The sequence below is a fragment of the Esox lucius genome, chromosome 1 (assembly GCF_011004845.1).
Source record: "Esox lucius isolate fEsoLuc1 chromosome 1, fEsoLuc1.pri, whole genome shotgun sequence".
Taxonomy (NCBI): domain Eukaryota; kingdom Metazoa; phylum Chordata; class Actinopteri; order Esociformes; family Esocidae; genus Esox; species Esox lucius.
This window is the reverse complement of record NC_047569.1, coordinates 12,374,976-12,394,426: the sequence shown is the minus strand read 5'-3', so window position 1 is coordinate 12,394,426 and position 19,451 is coordinate 12,374,976. Positions and strand designations below refer to the sequence as shown.

At 38.3% G+C, this 19,451-nt stretch overlaps 2 protein-coding genes across 9 annotated transcripts; one reads left to right on the top strand and one right to left on the bottom strand.

Annotated features, from left to right (window-relative positions):
* Positions 1 to 379: 379 nt before the first annotated feature.
* On the bottom strand, positions 380 to 11,249 carry LOC105023556 (post-GPI attachment to proteins factor 2). 5 transcript variants are annotated; one of them, XM_010892859.3, is made up of 6 exons: positions 11,213 to 11,249; positions 9,509 to 9,695; positions 9,175 to 9,424; positions 8,853 to 8,959; positions 6,745 to 6,853; positions 380 to 1,810 (listed from the first exon to the last, which is right to left on the bottom strand). In XM_010892859.3, the coding sequence occupies exons 2-6, from the start codon at positions 9,686 to 9,688 to the stop codon at positions 1,680 to 1,682; spliced, it is 777 nt and encodes a 258-aa protein (XP_010891161.1). In that variant the 5' UTR covers positions 9,689 to 9,695; positions 11,213 to 11,249; the 3' UTR covers positions 380 to 1,679. The 5 variants fall into 5 exon arrangements, 4 of the variants coding, with proteins under 4 accessions (XP_010891161.1, XP_034148804.1, XP_019905255.1 ...); XM_034292913.1 differs by having other exon boundaries at positions 9,509 to 9,679; positions 11,213 to 11,235; XM_020049696.2 differs by lacking the exon at positions 11,213 to 11,249 and adding an exon at positions 9,990 to 11,194 and having other exon boundaries at positions 9,509 to 9,679.
* A 409-nt stretch (positions 11,250 to 11,658) lies between these two features.
* Positions 11,659 to 19,051, top strand: chrna10a (cholinergic receptor, nicotinic, alpha 10a). 4 transcript variants are annotated; one of them, XM_010892854.4, is made up of 6 exons: positions 11,659 to 11,845; positions 14,250 to 14,395; positions 14,483 to 14,637; positions 15,155 to 15,401; positions 17,400 to 17,685; positions 17,830 to 19,051. In XM_010892854.4, exons 1-6 carry the CDS (start codon positions 11,785 to 11,787, stop codon positions 18,555 to 18,557), a joined length of 1,623 nt encoding a protein of 540 aa, XP_010891156.1. In that variant the 5' UTR covers positions 11,659 to 11,784; the 3' UTR covers positions 18,558 to 19,051. The 4 variants fall into 4 exon arrangements, with proteins under 4 accessions (XP_010891156.1, XP_034145079.1, XP_010891157.1 ...); XM_034289188.1 differs by lacking the exons at positions 14,250 to 14,395; positions 14,483 to 14,637 and having other exon boundaries at positions 11,773 to 11,845; XM_010892855.4 differs by lacking the exons at positions 11,659 to 11,845; positions 14,483 to 14,637 and having other exon boundaries at positions 14,336 to 14,395.
* The last annotated feature ends 400 nt before the right edge of the window (positions 19,052 to 19,451 follow it).

Here is a 19,451-nt window from a genome sequence, read left to right as displayed (position 1 = left end):
ATTATGTGTTTGTATTTATATTTACATGTTTTAACCTATTAATGTGTGCTTTCTGATGTTGGTTGCTCGATGTAACCCAGTTGTTCGAATTGTTCTTAACATTTATATAAATAAAGAACAATTTCAACGACTGGGTTATCAGTTGTAACCAAAACGTGCCAGCATAATTACTATGAAAAAGATGTAAATATAAAGAAACACAGCATATGTGTGGGAGCATATGTTGTTGTTTGTTCCATTTAAGCTTATAATCGATCTAACGTCTGCAGTGTCCATAGAACTAATCAGACAAAATACTGGGTCTCGTCTGTAGTGACCAAAACACAACAAAGCAAAACTTCACTAATAAACATATAAATATAAATGAAAACACTTATACTGTTATTTTGTGTTTATTGGCAACCATAAAAGCGGTATCAACGCCTCAGTAAATATTGCCGTTAATCGCTTTCTAAATGTCCTTTTTCATCATCATTAGGTGTCCCATATTTTTCTCTAGAAGACATCCTGTTCGGTATATCAGGAATTATTGTCCATACTAGAACCCACTTTAAGTATTCTGCAATATATAATGCAAAATATCTTGATTATTATCACAAGCAAAAGCAGATACGTGTGTCTGGAACAGAAACCCATTGATCAAAGTATACAAATAAATTACTTGCAAGATACTTCAAAAATACAAATACAGTTTCCATAGAATCATGGGAAGTGAAAACCAGCATGACAAACATTGATGCAGTCCCATATTTGCCTGAGACTATTTGGAAGTGAAATGATCCACCTGGAGTTGTGAAAGATAAACGGTCATCTGTTGCCCAAACATTATCTCTCCCACACTTCAAACCTCTGGACTAATTTGACAGTGAAATAAGGCCTTAGTAGCTCTCCCTGCTGGACAATAGATGCCTCTTTGAGTGACTACATTGAGAGTTCAACAGTACCGTATAGTTACAAAATGTATTATTGCTTGATGCAACACCACCTTGTAGTCACGTCTGTCTCTCTCCCATCCCTTCTTTTAAAATGAGGAAGTACATGTATTTGTAACTTCCGTATTTAGGTTGTGGACCTCTAACTGACAGTTAGGTAATGGTAAGCATGCGCAGCTTAAGAGTGGACTGTACTTAACAGTTACTGTATATGATAATGTTTATAGGCAAAATAAATAAGACACAGTACATATTCACTCATTCATTTCTCTGAGAATAACTTACATTATTATTGTTAATCCTTATCTGCTGCTGCAAGACATTAAACTACCTTTTGGCAAAGAAATGAACAACTCACTATATTTAATCATACAGTATATAAGCACATCATTGTCAAAAGTCAACATTTACCAACTGACAAGTACAACAATGTAGACATATGAGCATGACTAAAGAATGGACAAACTCAAGTCAGTTGGTCAATTTAGCCTTAGTGGGTCATTTATCTTTCAGTATATTAAACACCAAAGTTATTCAAATAAATGTTAGTGCAGAACAATAAGGTTGACTTCCAGGTCGCACAGTCCAGATAAATAAAGTGAGTATTTAAGTAACTGTAAATGACATCCACCATCATGTGCATATATGGAAAAATGTTCTCTCTTCCTGCTCCTCTGCAACAATATCCTCTCCGCTAGGTATGTTCTGAGTGGTTGAACACCTGTCACCTGGTCTTCTGTTGCCCAGTCAGAAGTCTTTATACTCCTCTGGGGAGATGACAACCATCTCCCTGCTCTTGAAGTCCCAGAAGGCAGTTAGGTGGAAGGCCATGTTGGAAAACACCACGCAGTACTCAAAGAGGGCGAAAAATGTGTAACCTTGGGTGGTGAGGGAAGACAGGAGACTGTTATGAACACATCAACAGTATTAAATGAAAACAGCCTTTTATGCAATATTATCTATAAAATAGTTTGAATCTCTTTGACATTGTAATTAAAGCCCTATACATGTTCAGTACATTACTGGTAATGCTGTTCTCTGACGTATATACTCTCCCTGAAGCTTGAGGGGACAGTTCAAAATGTAATGGGCGGAGGGGACTGTCAAACTCAAGGTGTCATTAAAAAAAGGACCACAAATAACAATAAATGTAGCAACACTTCAAAAATCAATATCAACTTTACCACCATATAGTAGATATACAGGGTTTGAATGTGGACGTTTCATCTCTGATAATCAGAAAATAGCAGAGATGTGTGCTAAAAACATAATGAGATCAATCATATCAGTGAAGCATGCAAGAAAGGGAGGGAGAAATTCAGAAGCAGATAGACAATCAAAGTTATGGGGATGGGCTGCAATTAGCATACTCTCAGCCAACAGCATGAATAGAAAAAATAAACTTGTGTAAGATGATCTGAACATATGCAGACACTTTTTCAATGTTTAGTGAAAGACATGCTGGAGGCCAGATAGAAGCTTGGCTCCAGAGCAACTCTTGAAATCATGTTTCTTGAATAGGATGAATAGTTTAACCACTACTTCTTTTCACCCAAGCGTTCCGCACAAGCCGCACAAGCCCTGAAAAGTGAAGCTAAAACGTCTCGATCGCCCCCTGGTGAGTGGTCCTAGTATAGGTCATAAACCCCGCCTCCCTATGTTATTCAATGGGACGCGAGACCAATTAAACAATTAAATTACCCTTCAAATCTTTTTTCCGAAGCTGGTTTCTGTCATTTACTGTAGTTTGTATCACGCTAATGTAAATTCAAGAGTTTGTTTTTAAAATAAGTTGGTTTTTAGTTTGTTATTTACTGCTCTAAAAACGGTGGTGTGACTTTGTGATTGACAGCTGTAAATGACAGCTATCTGAGCCGAGGAGCCACTGAAGCGCCAACAGGCTTTTTTCGCGATCTTCGGAGGACTAAGGAGATTGGAGCTTTAAATTTAATCTCTAAATTTCTATAATTGATATAAATTCACATGGACATAATGGGTTGTTCTGCAGTAGATTGTGCTAACCGATCTGGCATTTCCAATTGATCTTTGAATTTTTTTCGGAAAGTTAAATTTATAAGCTATTTAATTAGTAAATAAATGTAATGGGCTAGCTAACGTTAGCTAAAAGACAACAAGCCTCGTTAATAGCCATGTTAATAGCTAGCAGGTGATCGTTAGCTAGAAGTTACCAATTATTTTTGTATTAGGCCTATTCTAAATTAAGGTTAAACATGATGTAAGTTAGGCTATAACATATCATCTAGGTTTAACAAGCAAAGGTTGTACTGTACTTGGACTTGATTGAACTCTGTTTAAATGTGTGGTTAGTAGGCTACTTGTATTTACCTTATTTTAATGAGGTTGGAGTGGAACGGAGCAGACAGAGTTCACAGGAGCAGGACTCCACTTCCAAAACAGTGCAGCGTGTGCTTGCGATTGATTACGGTATGCGCATTCTGCGAGGGAGAGTGAGGGCGGGGCACAGGGGTGGGGCCGTTGATTTCGCGGCTTTACGGCTTTACTTCCTGCTCGCTACTGCGCATAACTACTGCGCAGAACTGGTCCCAAGATCGCTATCTGCGCAGACGCAAGTCCAAGATGTCAGCGCCATATCGGGACACTGGCGGCTTCAGTTTTCACCAATGGAAAAGAGCGAAGGGGCGTCTTTTTTTACAGTCTATGTTTTCACCACTACATCACTTCAACCATGGTTTTGCAACCCAAAAATAACAATGGCATTGCATCCCTTACATACATATATAAATATTGTGTCAGACAGTAGACGGGGCAGTTCTAGTGATTTGGAGGCCTGAGACACATACCCCCCCACCACACTAAGTCACACCCTGTGATGTCCAGTTCTTGGTAATGTCTCTGTTGTGCAATATTTTATCCACTTGATGATGACTGTCTTTACTGTGTTCCATGGTATATCTAATGCTTTGAAAATTATTTTGTACCCTTCTCCTGACTGATATCTTTCAACAATGAGTTCCCTCTGATGCTTTGGAAGCTCTCTGCGGACCATGGCTTTGCTCTGAGATACAACTAAGAAAATCCTACTAGAACAGCTGAACTTTATTTGTGATTAATCAGAGTCACTTTAAATGATGGCAGGTGTGTAATGACTTCTATTTTACATGAGTTTGAATGTGATTGGTTAATTCTGGACACAGCGGTTGTGCACACTTATGCAACCAGGTTATTGTAAGGTTTTCATTTGTCATTTTTTCATTTTTATTTTTCAATTGGATTGTTCACATTATAGGTCACATTAAAAGTTAAAAAAAGTTCTGACATGATTTATCTTTGTCTCATTCTTTTACATGAAAAGAACCTGGCATTTTAACAGGGGTGTGTAGACTTTTTATATCCATTGTATGCCTTTTTGCTATTATACCAATTATACCAAATATCAATGCAATTAAAGCAGTAAAAAGTTGGGATGCACCGATATCGGCAAGCAATATTGATTTAAATGTGTCCGGTTATTTCAGAACGATTGTGCTTTTGTCTGAATAGGCGTCCAATATGCTCCAGTAATTTTTATAATACATATACACTCACCTAAAGGATTATTAGGAACACCATACTAATACTTTGTTTGACCCCCTTTCGCCTTCAGAACTGCCTTAATTCTATGTGGCATTGATTCAACAAGATGCTAAAAGCATTCTTTAGCAATGTTGGCCCATATTGATAGGATAGCATCTTGCAGTTGATGGAGATTTGTGGGATGCACATCCAGGGCACGAAGCTCCCATTGCACCACATCCCAAAGATGCTCTATTGGGTTGAGGTCTGGTGACTGTGGGGGCCATTTCAGTACAGTGAACTCATTGTCATGTTCAAGAAACCAATTTGAAATGATTCGAGCTTTGTGACATGGTGCATTATCCTGCTGGAAGTAGCCATCAGAGGATGGGTACATAGTGGTCATAAAGGGATGGACATGGTCAGAAACAATGCTCAGGTAGGCTCTGGCATTTAAACAATGCCCAATTGGCACTAAGGGGCCTAAAGTGTGCCAAGAAAACATTCCCCACACCATTATACCACCACCACCAGCCTGCACAGTGGTAACAAGGCATGATGAATCCATGTTCTCATTCTGTTTACGCCAAATTCTGACTCTACCATCTGAATGTCTCAACAGAAATCGAGACTCATCAGACCAGGCAACATTCTTCCAGTCTTCAACTGTCCAATTTTGGTGAGCTTGTGCAAATTGTAGCCTCTTTTTCCTATTTGTAGTGGAGATGAGTGGTACCCAGTGGGGTCTTCTGCTGTTGTAGCCCATCCGCCTCAAGGTTTTGCGTGTTGTGGCTTCACAAATGCTTTGCTGCATACCTCAGTTGTAACGAGTGGTTATTTCAGTCAAAGTTGCTCTTCTATCAGCTTGAATCAGTCGGCCCATTCTCCTCTGACCTCTAGCATCAACAAGGCATTTTCGCCCCACAGGACTGCCGCATACTGGATGTTTTTCCCTTTTCACACCATTCTTTGTAAACCCTAGAAATGGTTGTGCGTGACAATCACAGTAACTGAGCAGATTGTGAAATACTCAGACCAGGCCCGTCTGGCACCAACAACCATGCCACGCTCAAAATTGCTTAAATCACCTTTCTTTCCCAATCTGACATTCAGTTTGGAGTTCAGGAGATTGTCTTGACCAGGACCACACCCCTAATTAGATAATTGCATTAATGAGAAATTGAACAGGTGTTCCTAATTATCCTTAAGGTGAGTGTATATATATATATTTTTATTTTTAATTTTTCAATATAATAATTATTATAAGTAATGTGTCCAATTGTTGTATTGTTATTCATTTTTCTCTGTTGCACTGTGGTTGCACTATTTATTTTCTTTATTTATATCCAGGCATCATATATTCTTTACATTTTACATTCAGTATCAGGCTTATCTTTGTCTTTAAAAAAATATATATTTTTATATGATTTAATTTACATTTGTTGAAATTAGAATCATGCTATAAAGCAACAATTCTTATTTAGTTCATGCCTGGTTACACAGATAAAGAAATGTAAAAACATCTATATCGGCATTGACATCAGTTATTTTTGTTATATGAAGTGCCTGGACACAGCACAAAATGATGGCAGGTGTGTAAGGAATTCTATTTAACATGAGTTTGAATGTGATTGGTTAATTCTGAACACAGCCACATCCCCAGTTATAAGAGGGTGTGCACACTTATGCAACCAGGTTATTGTAAGGTTTTTATTTTTCATTTACCCCCCCCCCGAAGATTTCAGTTTGTTTTTCAATTGAATTGTTCACATTATAGGTCACATTAGTGGAAAAGGTTCTGACATGATTTATCTTTGTCTCATTCTTTTACATCACAATAACCTGGGATTTTAACAGGGGTGTGTAGACTTTTTATATGCACTGTATGTTCAGTTCTACATTAGAATAATTAGTTTTGTCTCCACCGTCCAGTAAAACAACTGTTTGAATGCACTGAGGGTGATCTGCACATTTGTAACACTATTGTTCAAGAACTGTATCAACCATAAAGTGGGTCGTTAACCAAAAGTTTATAATGTGAAAAATGCCAGAAGAATCAGTCAGTCAAACTTTAAAAACGTAAACAATTTGTAAAATAATTCTTCGTTGAAAACTTAAAAAATAGTATGTACTAGTATAATGATTTACCATGGTACTTTCTTGTTTTTTGGTCACCACCACAGCACAAAAATACCACAGTATCCACTCCATGAAAGTACCATAGTATTTTTGGAATTGTACTACTATATTCCATTATTCTAAAGGATAGTATACTTACTTCCAGTTTCACAGAACATGTTGTGTTTCCAATAAAAGTAAGCAGCCAAGCAGCAGAAAGCTATGTTGAGGACCAAGCAACGAATCTTCCAGTGGTAAGACTTTCCATCCTGTGAGTGAGAAAATAAAGAAATACAGGGAAACTTGTAATAATGTGTACAGTGAATTTATTGTCTTCTCTTCCTAGGCCCTAATTTCCAAAACCTTACATTTAAAATGAAAAAATACAATAAGGTTGTAGATTCTCAACTTTAATTTGAGCCTATTTGTGTAAATATTGGTATCACCAAATAGAAATGACAAAACATGTACTACATAGTGTCCCTATTTTTTTGCGATAGATTAATATGAATTAATATTAAGTTAAAATAACTTTATTTGGAAACTTGAAATTGTCTACTTTATTAGTTGTGTAACAATAAACATATTTTTTTATTATGACAATGAGGAAAATACTCATGAACAATAAATGAAATATGTACTAATAGTTAACCTGTAAGTACCATATATGCAACAACTATATATTTTATTGAAAAACAATATGACGTATAAATACAGTACGTATACAGTGCATATACACATTTTTTATGACACGTAAAGGACAAACGTAATGGTGAAGGCCTTTAAGTATTTGATGATGATGCCCCTGGATGATATAAACCTCTCCCATGCTTGAGGAACAATAGGCTCACCCCCACTCTGTGTTCACGTCAGTGAACACCTGGAGATGTTCTTTTGGTGAAGGAATTTGATGTACGAGAAGATTTTAGGCCCTCTGAGCAAATCTCTTCTAATGACACAAGCATTTAGTATGGTCGGTGTACAAACAGAACTAGTTTCAGCCACATCCTTCCCCAAAGACTATTTATACCGCATGTAGATCACAGGCAGCATGTCTCAAGCAAGAGCATTTCCTCATCTACTGGCCCCACCCAAAAAAGCTCACAGTAACTAATGATTAGAAACATAATTTCTAACTACTAACAAATGGCAATGGCCAATAGCAGAAAATGTATAATTAATATTACTTTCAGACTGGATTTTTTGCACTGAGTTGTACTTTGCACTTTAATGTTAAATCCTTGTAGGCAGATTTGCATCATCTCTGTAAAACTCTGTAATGATTGGTTCACCCAAGTAAGCATTGTGAGTAGGACCTCAGGGTTACAGCGTGAAAAAGTGTAGTGCCTGACAAAGTTACACAGCATTAGGCCATCATGCCTTTCAGATGCCTTTCATTAAGAAGAAAAGGTTTTCAAGTAATTCACGGCATGGTCAGATTGGTCAGACTAAAATGTACCACAGATAACAACATGTAGTGTTATCTCTAAATGATTCCCAGCAGCCCTTGTATACTTATGACATAAGCGACTACACTCTATCATTATCTGTGTGTTGTATGCATCTGTTTGAGTGTGTGCATGTTTCATGATGAATATGAATGATTACACTGCCAGTGACTTGTGTGTATAGCGGAGGGGTGTGGTGGTCAAAGCCTCAGACTAGGTCAGGAAGCTGCAGTTCCTCTGGGACAGAGGCCCAGGCCCTGCCAAAATAAACATAGCCAGGGGCTTCCTCCAAGTTTGACTCAACTGGACCTCAGTAACGCCCTGTAACACTGATCAGTTCGAGATCATAAAACAGTTGTTCCCCAAATCACAGGGTAATAGTTCTCTCTGTCCATTACCTCATAGTGATGTGAAATGTGTTTTTCCTTAAATGGTTGTTGAAGGCACGCCCTGTTGACCAACTCAAAATGGTGGATGCCTTCAATGGCAATGTAAGAATACGTTTCTCCCCAGTTATGTCCGTCTTTGTGAATGGACAGAGCTTTCAAATGAACTTGACAATGCTGTCTTATTTAGGCTGCAGTATTCGACATTTTCCTCTAGATGGCTCTAGTGTCACCTTTTTAAAACGGCAGAAAACCCTTCATTGAATTAAAAAGAAAACTGTAATTACAGGAACAATATTCTGCCTGCTTCACCACAAAACAAGATCATGAGAAATGGCAAGCAATTTCAAAACAGTTTCATGTATTCAGGTGAATGAGCAACTTTCTTACCTGCAGCATGCCTTCAGGGCTAAAGGTAAGGAGCAATGCCTTACCTCAGGAATCTGCGAATACTTCTTTATAACCAACCACAGCCGACAGGTTAACATCATGTGTATAAAAGAACTAGCAACAAACAGGACAAAACCTTCCTTATGGACAACTATTGGACAAAGGAGGAAATAAAAGAACACAGGTACAACTTAATTAGCCATAACAGTCAGCCATAACAATTTGAAATCAAAACTGAATAACCTAATGTGGAAGATATTATGATATTGAGCAGAATATAAAACCCCAAATTTAAATATAAAACCCCAACATAAACAATATTCAGCAGACCCAAAGCTAACTAAAGTATTGTCAAATGTCACTCACTGTATGTCTCACTGGATGACACGTAGGTAAGAAGCAAGACGCCAAAATTCTCAGTGATGGCACACATGAAGTTGAGGCAGCTGAGGAGCCACTCTTGAAACCTTGTGGAAAAGTGGCCCTTGTAGAAGTTAAAATAAACCACTGCCACTAGGAACCTAGGAGCAGAGTGTAGGCCAATGCAGAACCTCCAGATATGGCATTCTGGGCTCAGGCTTATTGAGGCGCTAATGGAAGGTAGATAATTGGGAACCTAAAACCAGAGACAAGAAATTCAGACCAAACTAAAACACAGTCATTAGCATTCAACTATGTTATGTAACAAGGACATGATCACCTTGCAGTGAGTATCAGTGGAGTCCTCAAAATGGAACACAGAGGAGATGAAGATACAGGTTGTTAAACCAAGCAGGGGCAGACTGACGGTGCCCACAACACAAGAGGTGAACGATAGTCTGATGAGAGGCTTCTCATGACCTGGGATATGTGGTCCCTGCAGCATCCTAGACTGGGACATCAGGGTCCTGTTCAAAATAAGCTTTTTACTGTGACCATGTGCACATAACAAGATAAGAAATACTGTTGGAATCTTCATTCAATAGGTTTGAGTGATTATTTGTGTTGCTGTTTTCAGTGACATAAGCTACTGTGTTTGACCAGGAAACCATATATGAAAATTATCTGAATATCATTCCATACCTGGAACAGCTAGGTCATTTTACAGTTAGCTTTCTATTATTCTAAGACTGCTGTCTGTGCTACATGTGCATGCATGCATATGCATCGTCGCATAGGTTACTGAATATAATCAGATTTACCTTGATAAGGTTATTTGGTATCCACTATAATTCAGTAGCTTATCTCTGCGGTGAAGTTAGCTTTATATTCAAGATTCGGGCTTTTAACGTAAATACCTCATCAACGAAATCTTCCAGAAAGAAACATATTACATTTTCCAAATCTGCTCACGATTGCGAACAAGCAACACACCTTGTTTTTCCATTTCGGTTTCATATTTATCTTTCAGAGTCGAAAAGAACGCGATTTTTTTTTACTACCACGCGAGGGTTAAGGCACTGTTTTAAAAGTGCACCATTATCTGGTCATGTTTATAAAAACGTCAGTTGTTAATGTAAATGTCAATAGCGCGTATTAAATAACCAATCAATATATCTTAGAGACAACTGCTCTACCATCAACATCCTTCAGTTTTAAAATGTTCCCAAAAAAATCCATAAACATTGTCAAATTGCTCAGATTATCAGTTGGTTATTATCAGGTTATTGGTTGGTTATCAGTTTTATCAATTTGTTATTTCTAACTTGTATTGGGTCCGAGCTATTGACATTTCTCTTAATTAAAATGTCTTCGATAATATGAATTTCCTAAATGATAATATTGATTGATATTCATGGTAGGGCTTTTGTCCCTGAACGCTGTATCAGCTGGTCTATTACAAAAGTTTCATTGGGTCTGAAGTACAGACCTTTACTTTAATAACATGCGTTAAAAGTATTTTTACCTTGACGTTTTTAATGATACAAAACAATAATAATGTAAATGGTAGGGCTCCGAATTCTGAGCTTTGTAGTTTTTTTGTTGCAATGCATTCGGCGTTTGTCAGTAAAAACAACGTTCATTATGCACTTTTAACACACTCCCTTAACTGAGAATAGATGGAGAATCCGCCATAGACATGACTGTAATGTCGTCTTTTGAAAATTGAACGCAACAGAGAAAACATGGAGTGTTACTTGTTCGCTATTGTCAGCATAATCAGAATATGTAATTGCTGTCTTGCTGGCCGGTTTTGTTGATGAGGTATTGACGATCAAAGTCCGAATCTTGAATATTAAGCTAACTTCACCGCAGTTAGCTTATATCTATGTTTTATGCCGAGTACAATTGAAAAACTAAGCATCAAAACGATGCCTTCAATCCAAACCGAATCTTCCTCCAGTTGCCATATAACCTAATAAGAATAATATATTAAAGAGATCGGTTAAAAACGTATTATAACCGAGAAAGCAATGTAGCTTACTGTCTCAGCAGTGAACGGGTGCAGGGGGAGGCGAGGGAGGCGGGGAGTAGCCTATCAAAATATTGTGTTCGCATCAAGACCCAATACTATTACGTGATTTCTCTAAACTAAAACATGATTGGTACCTCAAGTATATTGATGAACTGGGAGAAACTGTTTGAATTGACATATATGGCAATTAACACCTTAAGAGCTGTGGTGATCACGCACATCGCCAAGATCTCTACCGGATTAAGCTCAACGCCACGAATGATTTAGTGTTAACGCGATTATTGTTGATATACACTCCGACATGACATAAAATACATTTAAAAAAAACGATGTAATAACCATTCAAAGAATATTGTAGAATTTACTCTTACGATAACCGACAGCCTGAAATGCTAGTTATTTAAACTTGGGTCACCCACTCAGGCGATCATCCGCCCCGCCTCTAAGTCTAGCATTTTACATCGACCACACTTACAGTATACAATCAGTCTACTGATTTCCATGCCGGGGACCTTGTCATTCAATTCATAATTCGGCGTTATTTTGATCGATATAAATGTAGACTTTCCTGAAAAAGCAAGATGAAACTTTGTGGAATTGGAGCTATTCTGGCTTTCATTCTCTGCTTGAATATAATTCCAGGTATGCTATAGTTTTATCTGTTAACTATGCATAGATGAAAGTGCTAAACCTAAAATGGTAAATTTTACTTACAATCTATTCACTTAATTTTGCTAATGTTGTATTTTGAAAAAATACAATAATCTTATTGCAATGTGTTCCACTCTTTACATCATTGAAATGGTCAGGTGAATGATTTTATTACTGATTTAGAATAGTTAATTTATTATGCATGTATATGGCTGTTATTGGATTTGTATTACATTAATTACATTATGTTACAATATAGAGTTCCCTTAATAATGAAATCTGCAGAATTTTGCTATGCCCAATGTCCCAGTTGGATTGGGATTAATCTATCCCCCATGGCAGTTGAAGGCAGGATACAGGAATTATCAGTTGTTAGGGATTGTCTGGCATACTATAATCCTGTGGCCATTTTTTGCATCCCTCTTCAAAGGCTTTATTTAAGTGAACTAGGTTAACATCTGGCTCATCCACATCCACTGAGAACAGTTGCTTCTGGCACTGTTATGAAAAAAACTACATTTGTCATTACTTCCTATTATGAGCCTCTGGAAAACAAAAAAACACTTATTGTATATCCTAAAATAATTTAAAAAATAGATCAAAGAATGGTGAATATTTAGTATACAATAGTATATAGTGAAAACTAATGCAAGTATTTTTATTCTGTAAAAAATCATTAAAAAAGCATAGCTCTAAGCATAAAGTAAGCATAATTTATTTATTTGAAATAATACACCAGTTGAATGTACACAGGAGGCAGCAGCATAGATGTGAGGACATCTACAACCATTGGCCAAAATTACAGTCTGGATTCTTCACAGAAGGTGCTGAAAAAATCATTAGGGACATGCTGACTCGAAAGCTTCTTGCAGAACCTGCAATTCACCTGTTCCATCTTATCCCAAAGGTGCTCTATATTTGATAAGGATTGTGCAGCACTTGGCCACTCTGGAAGTATCCATTTGAAAACAGGTAGACTGGCCATAAAGAGATGAACATGGTCAGCAACAATGCTTATGTACGCTGTGTCATTCAAATTATGTTCAATTAGTTATTAAGGCGTCTAATTTGTGGAAAAGAAAACATTCCCCACACATAACAAATGGATGCATCCATGGATTAATGAGGTTTGTGCGTATGTAAGACGATTAGATGCACTCAGGTTATAAGCCAGAGGTTGAGGGTTGGCCAAACATAATGAAATATAGCCCCCATTTTCACTCTACTGCCGACAATGATTGGCTATTCCAAAATGTGGTTAGGGTTCAAATTGTGTAAGCAATAACATACACTGCTCAAGAAAATGTAGGGAACACTGAAATCACACATTGGGTCTCGATGAATGAAATATATTAAAGTTCAAAATCTTTACTGTACATTGTTTAATTTATTGAACACAAAATGATGTATAAAACGGTCAGTAAAAACCAAAACCACCAACCGATTGAAACTCACACCAAAAATCAAAGTAAACAACGGAAATCACATGCTTTTCCAACTTGTGTGAATTTCATCACGGCAACTCATAATGAGACTCAGTAGTGTGCATGGCCCCCACGTGTCTGTATGCACCCCCGAAAAAGGCCGGGCATACTCTTGATGAGACAAAGGAAGATGTCCCGGGGAATCTCCTTCCAGACCTGGATCTGGGCATCAGTGGACAGTCTGTGGCGCTACTCGGTGGCATCGGATGCACCGATACATAACATGCCAGAGGTTCATGAATGCCAATCGAACTTCACAGGGCTGGGCTATGAGCACAGGTCCCACTAGAGGACTCTCATGGAGTCTGTTTCTGACAGTTTGGTCATAAACATGCACCCCAGTAGCCCGCTAGAGGTTATTTTGTAGTGCTCAGGCAGTGATCCTCCTCCTGCATTTATTCGGCCTGGTCCAACTTTCCTCGTATAACGGCCAGTCTCCTGGTATCTCCTCCATGCTCCTGAGACTGTCCTGGGAGACACAGCAAACTTTCTTGCGATGGCAGGTATGGATGTGCCATCCTGTAGGAGCTGGACTACCTATGCAAACTGAATGGGCCACAGGTACCACCTCATGCTACCAGTGTGAGGTGGATAGGGACACTAGCAAAACACAAAACTAGAGAAGAATCAGTCAGGAAGCATAAGGAGAGAGCCACCACCTGCAAAACCATTCCCTTTTCAGGGTTGTCTTGCTGTTGCCTCTCCAGTGCACCTGTTGTCACTTTCATTTGCACCGAAACAGGTGACATTGATTCACAATCACTTATGCTTCCTAACAGGTCAGATTGATATCCCTGTAGTTTAATGGACTTGGTGTTATACTGTGATGATTACGTTTTCCCTTAATTCGTTTGAGCAGCGTATTTGTAAAATCATAAAATATTTGTATTCCTCTCTATGAACCGTACCAGTCTGTTGGAGTGCTCATGGCAGATATGCCCAGAAGCTGCTGACTGATTTGTTCACAAACTACACCAGTGCCCTGAGACCTGTAGATGACACAGAAAACATCCTTAATGTCACCTTGCAGATCACGCTCTCACAGATCATTGACATGGTAACATTACTATATTTATTCCAGCAAAACTTTATTTTTATAATGTCCCAAAAATGCATATTTTTAAATATGTTGCCTCTATTGCAGGATGAGCGTAACCAGATTCTGACAGCATATTTATGGATACGACAGGTGTGGATAGACTCCTACCTCACATGGAATAAAGATGATTATGATGGACTTGATACCATCCGCATACCTAGTAGTTATGTATGGAGACCTGATATAGTCCTATATAACAAGTAGGTCGGATTGGTATTGGGTTAATCGAAGAAATCTCTTATTCCCACTATTTGTTCCACATGTCAACTTGAAGGCACAAGCGGAACACTCCTTGAAGACATTTATTCATGGGAGTGTTCTGGTTATTTTCAGCTTTTTCTACACCAGTGTTACTGGGAATCTGTGAAATTCAAGGAAATAAATAGTGTATAGAGTACTACATGGTTACAAAACGCAGAAACAAAGACAAGGTGGTCAATGAAGAGCAACACTTTCCACAAGGTCTCTCTTCGACCATTGGTTTTCTTGTGCATTTCCCTTATGTTGACATGCTTTTCCATTCTTTTATTTTTTCTTACCATTGACCTTATGATATTTACATTATTAGAGTTTTCATATGAATGGACATCAGCTTCGATATAACTATAAACCAATATTGCTAACACATCTAGACTAATTCCTAACTGCATGGTGCAATCAACTGCTGTACTGTTTTGGCTGTCTCTCCCAGCTGTGATCTTTCTGCATATATTTCAGTGCGGATAGCCATTTCACAGGCTCCATGGACACTAATGTAGTTATCCGCCATGACGGTCAGATCATGTGGGATTCCCCGGCCATCACCAAGAGCTCCTGTAAAGTCGACGTATCCTTCTTCCCCTTCGACGCCCAGCAGTGCAGGTTCACATATGGCTCATGGACATACAACGGTAACCAGATGGATCTCCAGAACGCCATGGAACAAGCTGATCTGGCAGACCTGGTGGAGAATGTGGAATGGGAGGTGAATTCATAAATGTTACTGTCTACCATTTTACACACTTCTAACACATTACTTTAAAGTGCAATTAACTGTGTACTTTTATAGTAACAAGAACCAGATTTCAAAACACTTAACAGGTGGTATTTGTGGTCTGTAATTACAGAAGTGTAACAATTAATTATGGTTGCCATGGTCAGGTCATTTATTTTTATTAATCTGGTGCAATTCTTACATGGAGCAAAAATAATAATAATAACTGTAGTAACAAAATAGTAGTTACATGATCACATTACTTCATGTTAATTGTTACAGAATTAACCATTAGACATTTGGCACAAAAAATATGGAATGTTATTCCACTATAGTTTGTTCTACTTTGTAACTAATGTTTTGTAATAACATGTCAACTGTCTATTACCATGTTTAAACCTATACCAAAATGTGACCTTGTTACATGTAAATAACTACAAATCCACACGCATCATCAACGACCGGAAATTCTAAATGTTTGTTTATTTCTACACTATGACCTTGCTTTGAGGTGTAAACTAAGAATGTTATAAATCCATTGGATATATGTTAATATAATGTAGCATGTTATCTAAATGCCACCAACTGATATTTATTATTTCAGAATTAATCATGTTCCACCTTCCACTTGCAACATTTCACTGGGCTGGAATTTGAGCGAATTAAATAATTAACACAATAATTGTTATGTTACAATTTTATAATTATATATTATGTTTTTGGATCTCCATATTTTTATCGTAATCCATTGGATAATTTGTCAATATATACATATTTCTGAGCTAGTCAGTAAAAATAAACTATAAATGGTAAAAATGGTAACATTTTTGATATGTTTTTAATTGAAGAAAATGTACTCCTCCCATCCTCTTGGGTTGAATGGTTTTGACCAATTCACACTCCACTAGACAACTTCGGATTCACTGCAGCAATTTAGATAATGCATTGGTAAGGCTAGCTAGCCTGGGAAATGCACTTTACACAAACTCATCAGCATTGAGTATACACTGAGTATACACAGTTGGTCAGCCTTCAAACAGCAATCAGTGCAATATGCAACACATGTAGAGACCTTCTGCTTTCTAAACCATGGGTTTGGCTAAAAGCCTTGCCTATGATTAAATAGTCCTATTTTCTACCCCTCTATACAGCCAGTAGGCAAAGGTAATGCATTAATAATTTTTATTGACTAGATCACATTTAACAGCAAAATTCCTAGCTGGGTAAAATGACTGAAAGTCTTTGATTTGGACATTTACATTGAGTTAGTATTGTGATTCATCACAGCTTCTGTGGTGTTATTGCTACAGTGCAGGTTCTCACCCAAAATCAACTTCCAGGTAAACATATTAAATGTAAATCTTTGGGAGTTCCTGCCAGAGTCCTGCCTAAAAATAAAAATCGATGACAAACTTAATTTAGTCTCCATTGTTCTCCATCACTCAGTTACATAACAAACTGGACAGAGCCTTTGTGTTGATTTAGGATCATGTTTTTTTTTTTGGTTCAACTTTTTATTTTGTACTTTTATTACTTATTACTTTTTTACAACTTTTATTTTGATATGCTACATAGAGTATACACATTTTTTTGTTGTTTCCATGAAAATAAAATGCAATAAAAAAATAATAATAACAAAAATGTTACTAAAGTCCTGCCCACAAGGCGTACTTCGAATGGAATTATGTGCTGTGCGCAATACCCATGTGGCTAGTATAGTCCATAATCACTGAAACACACAGCATATCCACCAGGGATCACAACCATTTCCGTAACACTTTTGTAATTACAGGCACCAAGTCCAACCACTTACAAAATTATTCAGTTTACAAGTTGTTACTGTATTACTAACAACAATACTTGTTAAATGAAATCACACATGTAATAACCCAGTCATGAGGACCCCTTCAAAGCAAATGTTACCAGAAATAATTAAAAAAATCATAATACAGGCAACTAACCTACTTTCATACTGTTCCTCTTTGTCAGGTGCTGGGGATGCCTGCCAAGAGGAACATCGTTCTCTATGGCTGCTGCGCTGATCCTTACCCTGATGTGACCTACACCCTCCAACTTAAAAGGAAGGCTTCCTTCTATGTGTTCAATCTACTCATCCCTTGTGTGATGATCTCCTTCCTGGCCCCTCTGGGCTTCTACCTGCCGGCTGACTCTGGGGAAAAGGTGTCCCTGGGAGTCACTGTCATGCTGGCTCTGACCGTGTTTCAGCTTCTCGTCGCTGAAATCATGCCTCCGTCAGAGAACGTGCCACTTATTGGTGAGGGTAATGATTTAGCTGGGGATGAACATATGCTGTAGTATATTTGAAGTAGTAGTGGAACAAGTTAAGGTGATGTCGTTGCCATTTAATGGTAAGGTAAAATAATGCAATCTGTGTATTGCTCTTTTAATGTCCCCCTAGGAAAGTACTACATAGCTACCATGACCATGATAACGGCCTCCACGGCACTGACCATCTTCATCATGAACATCCATCACTGTGGCCCAGACGCCAAGCCCGTTCCCAAATGGGCTAAGATCTTCATTCTCCAGTACATGGCTAGGGTGTGCTTTGTGTATGAAGTAGGGGAGAACTGCATGTCTTTCCAACCTGAGAATCAGGACTCTCCACCACCACCTTCGCCTCCACCCCAGAGGAGCAACAACTGCACCATGAATGGAGAGGCTGTCCGAGAGGAATTGATGCTGAAACTGGAAAGTGGTCAAGGCGGCATGACCCCGAAAATAACTGAGGAGAACGAAGATCAGTTAAAGAGCCCCACCGGCTCTATGGAGGGGATCCCCACCAACCAGAACAGCGCCTGGAACAACGGCATGTTCATGACAATTGGCTGTGGAAACTCACCAGGTGCTGATGTCTCCAGGAGGAGCAGAAAGGGAGGTGTGAGCGACGGGGTGGAAGGGAGAAGCGGAACAGAAGAGGCGTGTAAGACCCAATGCATCTCTGAGCAGCAGCAACTCCTGTGGAATATTGGGTACATTGCTAACTACTACAGAGATACGAGAGCCACAGCGAAAAGGACTGGGGAGTGGAAGAAGGTGGCAAAAGTGTTAGACCGCTTCTTCATGTGGATCTTTTTCATCATGGTGTTTTCAATGAGCCTGCTCATCATGGGGAAAGCCGTCTAATTTCAGAGCTGTGTTTATTAGGTATGGAGAAAACATGTTGAAATGAACGAGGCATTATCTGGAACAGTGTATAAAACTGATATCTGTTTTGGTCCTATTTTAATTTCCACAAGTATTCATTAATGATTCTAAACCTTTTTCATCTGTATTTGTTATACATCATTTTAGTTTTATTCTTGTCATATTTGTATTGTGCACATTCATTTCAATGTGGAAAATGGAAATAACAATAACATGGATGAATAGGAAATATTTGAAGTAGTTTGATTTAATTATTTAAAATGAAACATTAATATCCATTCTGATACCAAATAACAAAAATGGCAATAGTAACACGGCCATCTCAGTCACTGACAGTCATGTTGTTAGCTACAAACATGGTTGCAATGCATATATTGTATACATTGCAAACATGTTGTGCATACGCTGAACTTTTTGCCCCCATTTATCACAAGCTGAACTCAAAGATCTAAGACATTCTCCTTGTACCCAAAAGGCCTATTTCTCTCAAATATTGTTCACAAATCTGTCTACATCTGTGTTAGTGAGCACTTCTCCTTTGTCGAGATAATCCACCCACCTCACAGGTGTGGCATATCAAGATGCTGATTAGACAGCATGATTATTGCCAGGTGTGCAATAATCAAAAAAGCATGCATATGAGCTTCCCTGAGACAATTTCTGACAGTTTGTGCAGAAATTCTTAGGTTATGCAAACCAATTGTTACAGCAGCTGTCCGGGTGGCTGGTCTCAGACGATCTTGGAGGTGAAGATGCTAAATGTGGAGGTCCTGGGCTTGTGTGGTTAAACGTGGTATATGGTTGTGAGGCCAGTTGGATGTACTGCCAAATTCTCTGAAATGCCTTTGGAGACGGCTTATGGTAGAGAAATGA

Coding starts and splice junctions, on each gene's coding strand:
- LOC105023556 (XM_010892859.3), bottom strand. CDS start 9,688: ATGTCCCAGTCTAGGATGCTGCAGGGACCACATATCCCAGGTCATGAG. Junction 9,425..9,508: donor CCACTGATACTCACTGCAAG/GTGATCATGTCC, acceptor CTCTGGTTTTAG/GTTCCCAATTATCTACCTTC. Junction 1,811..6,744: donor CATGTTCTGTGAAACTGGAA/GTAAGTATACTA, acceptor TCACCACCCAAG/GTTACACATTTTTCGCCCTC.
- chrna10a (XM_010892854.4), top strand. CDS start 11,785: ATGAAACTTTGTGGAATTGGAGCTATTCTGGCTTTCATTCTCTGCTTG. Junction 11,846..14,249: donor CTGCTTGAATATAATTCCAG/GTATGCTATAGT, acceptor GAACCGTACCAG/TCTGTTGGAGTGCTCATGGC. Junction 14,638..15,154: donor GATATAGTCCTATATAACAA/GTAGGTCGGATT, acceptor CATATATTTCAG/TGCGGATAGCCATTTCACAG.